This window comes from Myotis yumanensis, unplaced genomic scaffold (assembly GCF_028538775.1).
Source record: "Myotis yumanensis isolate MYYU_CA2020_CCGP unplaced genomic scaffold, mMyoYum1.0.hap1 SCAF_13, whole genome shotgun sequence".
NCBI classification, from domain to species: domain Eukaryota; kingdom Metazoa; phylum Chordata; class Mammalia; order Chiroptera; family Vespertilionidae; genus Myotis; species Myotis yumanensis.
In genome coordinates, this window is record NW_027223764.1 from 24,647,725 (window position 1) to 24,660,047 (window position 12,323).

General features: G+C 35.0%; 1 protein-coding gene across 2 annotated transcripts in view; it reads right to left on the reverse strand.

The window, feature by feature from the left end:
- The window catches only part of TNKS2 (tankyrase 2), a 55,222-nt gene that overhangs the window by 12,058 nt on the left and 30,841 nt on the right, over nt 1–12,323 (reverse strand). Inside the window, exons 16-23 of one of the 2 annotated variants that reach the window (XM_070432713.1) lie at nt 11,788–12,007; nt 8,868–8,977; nt 7,989–8,177; nt 5,953–6,205; nt 5,042–5,124; nt 3,757–3,877; nt 1,092–1,189; nt 183–257 (exon numbers count right to left, since the gene is read on the reverse strand). In XM_070432713.1, coding sequence (XP_070288814.1) covers nt 183–257; nt 1,092–1,189; nt 3,757–3,877; nt 5,042–5,124; nt 5,953–6,205; nt 7,989–8,177; nt 8,868–8,977; nt 11,788–12,007 — 1,149 coding nt within the window. The remainder of the gene's footprint in view (nt 1–182; nt 258–1,091; nt 1,190–3,756; nt 3,878–5,041; nt 5,125–5,952; nt 6,206–7,988; nt 8,178–8,867; nt 8,978–11,787; nt 12,008–12,323) is intronic. The other variant, XM_070432714.1, reaches the window with a different exon arrangement.

Consider the following 12,323-nt stretch of genomic DNA (forward strand, 5'->3'; position numbering starts at 1 on the left):
AACAGTATACAGGGTTTTCAGAATCTTAAGCTTTCCAAGGGTATATTCTTTCCCAAAATATCCCCTGTGCCATGTCACAGACTTATAGGGCTGGATAGATCATTATGTTCTTATGAAAGTTAATTATGGTTTTAGGCTTTGAAAACTATGGTCTCAGCAAACTATTTTTACTAACTTATTACCTTGAGAATATTGTATCTGTTGAAGATTCCACCTGCATGACCTCCATCTCTGTGCTCTCGGACTGTACTTTGCATCTGATGGAAAAACATTTCAAATATTTAGCTATTATGTTTTTTCTGATTTGGGGAACATGGTTCTTGACTTATATGACTCTATTTTTGAATATAAAATGGATTTTTAATATTTTTTGTGGTTTAAGAAATATGAGTTCTATAAGTTCACAAGTACTATTTTCTAGTGATAGCTGTTAGCTAGTACAAACAATCTGAAAACGTATTTATAGGTGAAAACTATATAATTCAAACGAAAGGAAGAAAAGACAGCTAGAAGCACAGGGAGCTACACATACAAAGCTAACTAACCACTTGACATACCAAAATACAAAGATTTATTTGTTTCCATTTGTTTTGCCCTAATAAAGCACAATTTGTATTTTATCAAGAGTTGGAGTTTCTTGGGTTTTAGAACTAAGTCTCACTCAATTTTGTATCTTTGTAGTCAACTCACACATATAAAGGGTACAAGTTCTTCAAAGTGTAAAGCACTATTAAAAGGTGTTAGTGGATCCATGAATTTTGTAGAAAGAAAGCTGGAAGAAAAATTTTCTGGGTGTGTCCTCCACTGTTCTGGGTCCTGTCTGAGATACTGGGCTTTGCAATTGCCTTCACGAAGGGAGGTGACATTAGCATCTTCTTTCAAATGACAGCAACCTCTTCTCGAATGGAATTCTGTGTTAGCATTAACTATAGTGCTGAACTGGAATTAAATTACTGGAATTAAGGTTTTGAAAGTTTTCCAGGTAGGAGTTAGGGATAATTAAAATACTCTACGACATTTTCAAGTATATCTGGAAATCTCCAGGAAACTTAGTTATTGAACCAACATTTATTTAAGATATATGAACATACCTCTTCCTCCACAGACTGAAACTCTTTATCATCGGGAGACAGATCGATAAGAATTGTTCCACTTCCAGAAGTGTTCAGAGTTAAGTATGGATTAAGACCTATTGAATGAAATTTGAAGGCAAAAATTCATTTGTTAAAAAAACACACAAAAACAACCAACCAACCAAACAAAAAACATCAACCAAAAATAACCTGATTTATCTGATTCTTATTACCAATTTTAAAAGATGTTTTAGATTTCACCGTTTTCCCCACTAATGTCCTTTTTTGTATTCCAGTATCCAAAACAGAACATCACACTGCATTTAAACTACTAATTTGACCTGGCAAGTCATAAGGGTTTTGTGGGAATAGTTCAGAAAATCTTTCTATTCTTTATCTCCTAGTCTTAATGAGTATGTCTTCTTCAAATTATCTCCTTTATTAAATGTGCATTTAATCCCTTTATTTTTTGAAACTATGAGGAAGAATTATGACAGAAACTTGCATAACCTCAAGTAATTTTAAGTCATCCTAGAATAAGAACTCCATAAAGTTTACTAACTACTGACACTTATTCTTACCCATATTACCAGTAGATTCTTTAATTCAATGCAATGAACTTGTCTTATTTCCTGAATATCAATGGTCAAGATAACCACATATATTTTTCTAACTTTATTCTCATAAAACTTTTTAAATGGAATCTTAAACAGAATTTTCCCATTTCTTTGGTATATTTATAACAATTCTCCTTTAATATCTACAACATGATCTCCAAAGTTCTGCTGTTTTTCCAGGTATGGATCGTCCCTTACTGCTGGGTCAATGCATGGTGGGCGGTTTGCCTCTGGAGGTTAAGAGCGCTATTTGAATTTAGAGTTCTGGTCTGAATTAACTGGATTACCACCAACATGCTGAAGATTTATAGGCATGGCTGAATTACTAGGTTTCTAAGAAGTACAGAGACTATGCAGAGGTGAATAGGTTACAGCAGAAACACTTAATGAAGACTGACATATGCTTGAATAAGGCATCTTTGGACCTCCCTGAAGAAAGACGTTTATCGGTGTTGAAATATCAGGACAGGGAATCTATTAATTTGCTGCACTAAATAATAGCTAATAAGGCTTTTACGTCAGGACCAGAGATGGCATGGAGGTACATACAGTGGGGCCTTGACTTACGAGTGTCCCGACTAACGAGTTTTTTGAGATACGAGCCGTCTTGGCCGATTTTTTGCTTTGAGTTGCGAGCTAAAATTCGGGTTACGAGCCAGCTTCAGATACCCCACTGCTAGTTGGCGCAGCGAACGTCACAGTGAACGCCACAACATCAGCCCAGCATCACGTGTCTCACTCGTTCACTTTTTGATTTGACACACGAGTAATTTGATTTACAAGCTCCGTCACGGAATGAATTCAACTCGTAAGTCAAGGCCCCACTGTATACTTGCCACTTGGAGGCAGTATCTGTTTCCATCATGGTTTCCTGAGCCTTTCAACAGTCTTAATAACTGTGTGCCACATACTATGATGTACTTAATGTACAAACACTGCCTGCTTTCCTTTTTAAACCCACCTCTTTCCATCACACTTGGTACCTTACCAGATGGTTTTATTGTAATAGAGTCAGGATGGCAGTCCACAACTGAGGGTTCTAGTTTCTCTTCATTTGTGATACTATTTATATTTATACTAACATTCCAGGGAGCCATGGGTTTTCCCTCCTCTTTATCTTATAAAATTTTTGTCATCTATACTGTAAATATTCAAGACCATCTCTAAACATTTTGCCCTACACCCTACCAGATAAGTAGGATGCATTTACCTTTAACCGATCCTATTCCAGACTTCTAGTATACAGCATTCCTTAGCTTGCGTTACCTAATTTTTAAAGGCACTCCTTTACCTTCTTCAAGAGCTAGATCCTCTTCTGGCAGGTATACATTCTTTCCGGAAAATTTTCATTTTTGCTAACGGAGGATTATCTTCAACCCTAATTGTACAGCCAGGACTTCAATTTTAGGATGCTTCTGACCCCAGGGTAAATAATTTCCTCAATTTAACAATGAACTTAAAATGTGATTTCTGAAACTTAAATTAATTCACCTTTTTATACTCAGGACCTGGTACATGGGAAGGGTTAACATCTGTTGACCGAATGCAATTTGCATATTCCTTAAGCATAACATCCGGGAGAAATAAAAATATTCAACTTTGTTTTGTTAAATTTCCTCAGTTGCAACATTGTTTCCCTGTATTTTCACTGGAAGTGTTTAGAATTTAGCTATTTACTACAAAAGAGAAATTTACAAACTCTTTTATGGGCAGTCCTGAACACCTAATCATTGCCTATTACTATAAGATACGAGATACCCAAGTTTCAGATCTTTCAGAATCAAAACTTTGGAGCTAGGATAACTTCAGAAATAACTAAATAGAAGTAACAGCGCTAAAGCAATCCCTAAATTTCTGAATGGCCCAGAAGTTTTCTTAGGTTCACACAGTAAATAGCAGCAGCTCAGGAAGCTTAGTAGTAGCAGAGTTAAGACTTGATTCCAGGTTTCCCGGAGCTCTTCCTATTAAATGGACTCTTAAGATTTTTAAATTATCAATTAGTAAGTTGAGGACTGCCTTTATGGAAGCTGTTAAACTGACAATAGCAATGATTTAAAATGAAATACCTTGTTGTCCAGAGATAAGTCTCTCAACTCCTTTAATTAATTTGTGTCTATGTCCATAAGCATTGATTCCAATCTCTTTCAGCTCCTTGTGCCCCATCTCAACCAATACATCCAAAGTGATCTTACAAAAGAGAATAAATTGTTTAGAAGACTTACTCATTTAGTGAACATTCATATATTGGTGATCTCACAATGTACTAGATTCATACATTTACTTCAAATTAATTTTTGAACAGCTTAGGAATGAAAATAAATCAGCTGTTAAACAAAATGAAAAGCTGCAGCTAATTTTAGTTAACTAGCTAATTTAATTATTTAAAGTTGAGTCATGAACTACCAAAAATATCACTATCATTTAGCATAAGAACCTGAGAAGAACAAAGCAGCAAAACAAAAAATGTATTTTCAAATTCATATTTAGGTACACTATTATATCTTTCCACCATCCCTCATGTATACAAGGCTTTTAATTGTTCCTCCAGGCTCCAGATAGTGCTTCTGCATCACTGTTCAAACTAATCCTTTATCTCAATTATCTTATTCCCACTTTGTGAAACTAAAGACGCTTTAAAAAATCCTCTTCTATTTATACTATGTTTTCTCTGGAATCCAGCTCGCAGTAATCTTTTCTTTCTTTGCATTTCTAAAATAGATGCCCAAAACTTAACTCTTCATATGTTCTTGTTATAGCTCTATAACTAGATCAGAAGTTCCTTAGGGTATGAATAAAAAAAATCTGTAATTATATTCTGACAGAGTACTGTAAATTGGGACTATTCTAGAAAAGACCGGATATATAGATGGCATATCTATAGGGTATCTAAAAAAAAAGTATACACACAGTTTGAATAATTATAAAGGCAGTGTTTATTGAAATACATTTCACTTTTTAAATTGAGCTATCAGCTGTTAAAGTGTGTATACACTTTTTTGGGACACCCTGTATATAGAGGCTAGTGAAGTATCAGGCTTACAGTGGGTAGTTACTGATAAAACAGAACTAAACAAACAGGGCTCAAGGGTAACTTATTTTTGGTAGAATAAGCTAAACTTTGCATTCAAAAAAGTTATTTTACTATTACTACACGAGAGTTAATTTTATGTGCTAATAAACTGAACAGAAATTCCAAGATCAAGCCAAATTAGAAGAGTGATTTCCAGTCTCTTAAAAAAAAAAAAATATCCTCCCTACACTCCAAACAAGTGGAGCATTTCAAGTATGCCCTACTTTTTCCTTGAGGTTCCATAAAACACCAAAACAAGCAAAAACAGTTAACCAACTCACCTGTTCTCGCTCAAATATATCCATTAGGTGTTCAAGCCCAAGAATTCTTACAAATTGAGTTATGCTAAAATCTACCCCTGGAACTGAAAAATAAAAAATCCAAAAAAAAAAAAAAAAATTCACACATCAGAATAATAGATATCAACATTATGACAAAATTTTTGTAATATTACTATATACATAAAGAAAGTAAAAATAAAGCAAAATGTGAATAGCCACTAGGGATATAATATTGAACAAAACATTACAAATTTCAAAGAATGCTGTTAAGAGTTCATCACTAGAAGAAACAATTAACCAACAGGACACTCTCAGGTTAAAACAAATCTTTTAATTAAAATAACTTTATTTTTAACTATCTTTAAAATAAGTTTCCATAGAGCTGAAACTACTGTTATATGTAAATTTTATCTCCATTAAAGAAGCTTCCCTGTCTTTGAGCATGTAAGCTACTTCACAAAAAAATTTTCACAATGTCACATAGGTTGAGATAAATTTTGACAGGTAAAAGGTTAAAGAGAACAGCTTTTAGAGACTGCAGATATGTGTGTGTGTCTTTTTATCTTTTTAAAATTGGGTATTTTGACATGGAATAAAAAGTATTCCATAAATTTGTATATAAGAGGTAAATTAAGGCACAGCTACTCTACCAAAAGGACTTCTAAACTTTTTAGAAAGCATATTTACATCTAAAGAGTAGGTTAACAGCATCAAGTCTCAACTTGAAAGGAGAAAATGTCATTAGGAATTATAATAATGTAAGGAAAGTAACAAAATGCTAAAACTTTCCGACTATGTTAACCTGATACTAACAGTTATATCTAAAGTTAAAAAAAAAAGACTTTTTAGCATTCCAAATATCAAATATGTGCCTACAATCTGAGTTAGAAAGTATTTTCATAAAATCTCACCCTCTTTTTTCTCCAAACTGGAAGCACCCTCTGTTCCACTTGAACTAACCACTGAAGACAGTTCAGAAAAGCTCCCGGATAAGTTATCGAGACTGCTGGCTGCAGAAAGACTTGATGGGCTGGATGGACCCGAAGACAGAGCATCTGCAGAGACTCCAGGGCTTCTCATGCCATTGAGCACTTGAGGTTTATAACATGAAGGCAGCGCAGAAGGGGGCATGGCTGCTGTCAGGAGAGCACTGACATCATCTGCCTAGGTTACATGCCAGAGAGATGAAATCTGTTAAAATTCTACTACACCCAGTAGAATGCATTTTCAAATGACGAAACCCCTACATATTTGCTCTAGAACTGCTTTTCAATATAAAAATGATTATTTTAAAAAGTGAAGCAAATAAGTGATATTCAGCTATACTATTATTCAATATAAAACATAATTCTTCCAAGACACAGAATCAAAACTGTTAAATGTGGCAGAGCATTAAAAAAATCATAATTTTGATACTACAATGAAAAATATCAATTTAAAAAGGTAAGAGCTTTTAACACTTGCAATTACTGTGAGAGAAGTAATTTAACCTACATTAAACTTTAGCAAACATCATGATCGTTTGTTTACTGGAAAATATTCAATGATATTTGTTCCTCAATATTGAATGTTTTTGGGGGGTTAACAAAGATAATTATTTTAATAAAATTCGCTAGAATTGAAAAAAATCCCCAAATTTACTGATAGGTTAATTTAATTAGTGACATTACCATTCTTTCATAATGCTCAATTAAGACACTAAGTAATTAACATTCAGCAAGAAGCAAATCAGTACTTGTTTTCATGGTTAGTGATTTATACTGACTACCCGATCCTTATTCTTTTGTTCCCCCTGAGTCTGAGGACTCTCATGGGACTCATGGTTTGTATATAACATTTAAAAATAATATTAGCACCATTTATTTTTGGGTGCTTTTTATGTACCTGGTACATGCCAAAGACTTTAAGTACATTAAATCTCATATTAACCAAATATATTTTATCCCCATTTATAGATGAGGTAACTGAGGCTTAGAGGTTAGGCAACTTGCAAGATTGTACAACTAGAAGTGGTAGAGGTGGAATTCTAAGGCAGTCTGTTCAACTCTAAAGCCCACACATGTTCTCTAGAGCACTTTGTTTCATTGTCAATTATATTTGGTGGACTGATAAACGAGTGGATTGAACAAGAAAAGTTGACTTTTAAGGAAGTTTGGAATGGGAAAGACATTTCCCTGAAAAGAAAGTTGCAAATATGGTTGGGCTGTCAACCTGAGAAAAATCTATTTAACCTCCAATGTATTTCAACTAAATTAGCTTTTCAATATAACTTGTAACAATGGAATCTCTCTCAGTGAAAGCAGTCTGCAGAAGAGACTTCCCTTCCTACCTCAATAATTTCTTCTCCTTTCCCTCACTGCTCTCTTCAATATCCCCAGTGGTGGAGGCAAGACAGGTACCTGTGTTACAGTGGTCAAAGCAGAGGTAGAGGCTAGTATGGAGACTCCTACAGGAGTTCCCTCAGGAGAGGAAGAAAAGACTTCCACAGAAAACTGGAGAAACAAGCTTGTTTCGTGAACAGCTCTACTGGGGAAGAAATATGAACTTTGGGATGAGGTAGTGTGAGAGGGAATCTAGAAGCAGGTTTTGTGGCTGCACCTGAGGGCAATGCTCCCAGCTAGGGAAATTCCTCAAGGCTCATGTCCTGTATTATCCTGCACCTGTATGCACTGCCAGTATTCAATGGGAGCTTGTGCCTATTTTGGTTCCCAACTAATATAAGTAGTTATACTTTATACTTCTTTTTTCCATTTGCCAAAGTACTTAAAACACAATAACTAATAATTCTATTATTTAGTTATTATACTTTAATACCAAAAATGTTCTACAATTAAATTGGGCTAAAAAACAGATTTTACACATTCACCATGAAGACATTTTATATATACCAAGTGAATTTTAAAAAGCGAGAAAAGCACTGAGATTTTTCAAAGAGCCCATCACTTACTGAAACTAAATCTAAAGGTGTTTGTCCTTCCTGATTTTTAAGAGTAGGATCAGCTCCATGGGCCAACAATAAAGCACAAAGCTGTGTTCGTCCCTTTTGGGCTGCTTCATGCAAAGGTGTGAAAGCCCATTTATCCGTGGCATTGACACATGCATTATACTTTATTAGTAAAGCTGCTACATCTACGTGCTGTAAAAGAAAATATTCCTGTTACAGTCTGAAATTTTATTACACTTTAGTTCCTAAAAAGTAACTAGCCCTATATACCTATTTTTCCATGTATTCATACTTAACCTGGAAATGAAAAACTGTTTCTTCCCAACATCACAATGTATAGGTAGTTAATTAAAAATTACAGTAGATATTTAAATTACTTGAGAAATTATCGAGAAAACATGAAGAATTTGACAAAGAAGTGAACTAATATGACTTTAATAATTTCTCAATTATTCAGATGTTATAACTGCTGAACAATGATTTATAAATAAGCAGCCTTCCTCAATTATTCAAATTATACTACTGGAGATTGTCAATACTGGTGGCAACATTTAGGGTTATAAAGTCAGGAATAATGCATCTGAACTACAGATTCCTATGAATCCCAATGAAGTTTCCTAGGCACCAACAAATAAATCAACAGCTTAGTGAAAGTAAAAGATTGGTGGTAAGATAGTAAAATGAATGACAAATGTGCTGCACATCTCATAGTAGGCTTACAATAGATTCAGAATTGAAACTTGGAAGTTATTTAACCTCTTTAGCCCTCATATTTACTTCTCTATAAAATGAGAAAGTCAAGCTAAATTCCCATTAAACTGTAATACTGATTTTCACTTTGAAAATCTCAAAGGATTTTAAAGGTAACATGGAAGAACTTACCCCATAAGATGCTGCATTATGTAAAGGAATAAGTCCTCCTTTGTCTTGGGCATTCACATCAGCTCCATGTTGCAACAAATACTCTGCAACTTCTAAATTATTATAGCCAGCTGATTTAGAAAAGAAGTAAAATTACTTTTAATTGTTAATATAAAAAGTTACATACAATTATAGAAATATGAAACTCCCCTTTGGAGTCTATTAAAAAATTTATCTTTGAAATAAAATCTGCCCACTGGCCTCAAGTTGGAAGCTCTCAGGGATGATACTCATTCATTTTAGGAAATCTGATTGATATGACTGTATCTTTTAAAACCTTCTTCCCAAAGTCCCTGCCTTCATGTTGTTATATACAACTTCCAGAATTCAGATACGTGGTCTCCCAGGCTGCGAGTTAAAGGCATTCAATCATATAAAAGCTAAGTTAGGACCTTAATACAGAGCAGGAGACAGCATCCAGCATGGGTCTTAGGGCACCGATTCCCCAGAAGGCCACAGGAACATGCTTTTATCTCTACAAGTCTGGCAGCAGAACCTATGTGTTGCTAAACCCATGAAGTGAAACAATATTTTATAAATATGCCATAATCTGTCATCTTTGAAACTGTCAGCTATCTTAATACACACTCTTATGGTATAGTCCGACACATACTCACAGGCTGAAAGCAAATCTGGAAGTTAACTTTGCCAAAATAAAACCAGATATGACTTGAAACTTTAAAATAGTTGAAAATATTTTATCTACATTTAATTTTTATTGCAGTTTTTATCCTTTTGCTGAAGGATCTAAGGCAAAACAATTTTAGTAAAATCAAGCAAAGAAAGACAAACCTACAAAACTATTATAAGCTAAGTGTTGCACTAAATGTACAAGCCCTTCTAGGTCTCAAGGTATAACACTGCCCAGGTGGGCAAAAATATTCTGTGCATACAACGTATTTGCCATTTACAAAAACAACGTAATTAAATAGTGATGTTAATGTTCTAGATAAGCTTCCATAAAAATTTAAAAAGCTAATATAAATAAATATGCACAGCACAATTCAAATCAGAGATTAGGTCACTCTTGTCTTATATGAACTAGAAACTCCTGATTGCCAGTAGAAGCAGAAAAGCTTTTTATCACCATGTGGCTTATCACTTCCAAAATTCTCGAAAAGACACAGATAGAGTAATACTTTTCCTCGGAGAGTGGGGTCCCAACTTACATGGGGCGAGAAGTTAAAAATCACATCTAATCAAAATTATCCCTTAAACACTAGGAACACACTCATACTGAGACTGAAATGAATAGATTTTTACTTTTTTTAATACATGTTTTAGATAAAGTTGTGTGAGTAATATAGGCGTGGGACACAAATCCACTGAAGTATTAGCTGTGGCTCAGTGATTTTAAAGGCCCATTCTCTAGCACCTTCAATGTAGCTGAAAAAGCTGTACTGAAACCACAATGCTGTATACCTGCACTAAAAACAAGGTGCACGGTGCCAATTTTGAGTGAAAATTCAGAACAAATATTATGTACTCAAGTGTGTCCTCCAAAATTCCTATATTGAAGCTCTGAGCACCAGTATACCTTAGAATGTGACCATCCTAGCAGACTGGTTTCTTATAAAAGGAGAGTGGGACCCATAGAGTGAGAGAGACGGGGACGTGTTCACAACAAAGAAAGCTATGTGAGGACACAGCAAGAAGGTGGCCCTCTGCTAGGCAAGGAGAGGGGCCTCAGGAGAATCCAATCCTTAAAATCTTGATCTCTTGCCGAAACCGGTTTGGCTCAGTGGATAGAGCGTCGGCCCGCGGACTGAAAGGTCCCAGGTTCGATTCCGGTCAAGGGCATGTACCTGGGTTGCGGGCACATCAGGAGGCAGCTGATCGCTGTTTCTCTCTCATCGATGTTTCTGACTCTCTATCTCTCTCCCTTCCTCTCTGTAAAAAATAAATAAAAAAAAAAAAAAAAAAAAAAAAAAAATCTTGATCTCCAGAACTGTGAGGAAATAAATTTCTGTTGTTTAAGCCACCAATCTGTAGTATTTTATAATTAATATAAGAAATAACTTTGGTGAGAGGTTTATGTTACTTCTGAAAGTCTTTTAAGATTTATTTTTCTGCTTGTGCTTAACAGCTATCATCAGAAGAATGAAAAGCTTTAGCTTCTCATGAGGAAAGCTGGGTCAAGCAGGCATATTTTTCAAGTTTCTGTACCTAAAACTCACTCACCAAAGATGATTTAAATATGGTGACCTGAAATAAAGGTTCCAAAGCACACATGGTGACTGGCAGAGCCTCTTTCAACTACTACTACTAGATTGACCATGACGTATAGTTGCCGTATACCAGTGATGGCGAACCTTTTGAGCTCGGTGTGCCAGCATTTTGAAAAACCTTAACTTAACTCTGGTGCCGTGTCACATATAGAAATTTTTTTATATTTGCAACCATAGTAAAACAAAGACTTATATTTTTGATATTTACTTTATCTATTTAAATGCCATTTAACAAAGAAAAATCAACCAAAAAAATGAGTTTGCGTGTCACCTCTGACACACGTGTCATAGGTTCACCATCACTGCCCTATACAAATACACTAGAGCCGTGGTCGGCAAACTGCGGCTCGCGAGCCACATGAGGCTCTTTGGCCCCTTGAGTGTGGCTCTTCCTAAGCCTTAGGAGTACCCTAATTAAGTTAATAACAATGTACCTACCTATATAGTTTAAGTTTAAAAATTTGGCTGTCAAAAGAAATTTCAATCGTTGTACTGTTGACTAACGAGTTTGCCGACCACTGCACTAGAGTGTAACAGTGATATTAGGAGATTTTGATTTAAACCCTTTACATTTATTTGTAGAAGATATTTTACTCAGATAAAATGAATCTTAGGTTTCACCAGCCTAAATCTGTGAAACTCCATTCCCTTACCTGCTAAATGTAAAGGTGTTGAATGTCGGCCTTGGGTATCACGGCAATTGACATTATCAGGAGAAGACAACTTCTTCACTCTGGCTAAACAGCCCTTCTTGGCAGCATCTAACAAAGCTGAGTCTCCCCTCAGTAGATCTTGGATATCAGTGTCGCCATCTTTAACAAGATCCAAAGGAGTATTGCCATCCCTGTTCTTCTTTGTAGGATCTGCACCATGCTGGGCATGTGAAAAAAGAACAAAGAGGAACTGACTTAGGTTTGTCCTTGGACAATAAGGAAACAGTCAATGTAACTATACTAAAGAAAACTATTGCCTACTGAGACTCTACCTTAAAGGTTAACGTGATTGTTATCAATGTTTAATTTAATATACAGAAAATTATAATAAAAAGAATATAGAGGAAGTTAAAATATACTGGGGTTTTATAATGCAACACTAGTCAAAATTTTAAACTACATTTAAAATAAATTAACTTTCAAATATACCATTTTTAGTTTCCACAAACATTGAAATAAATTTAACTTTACTCTTG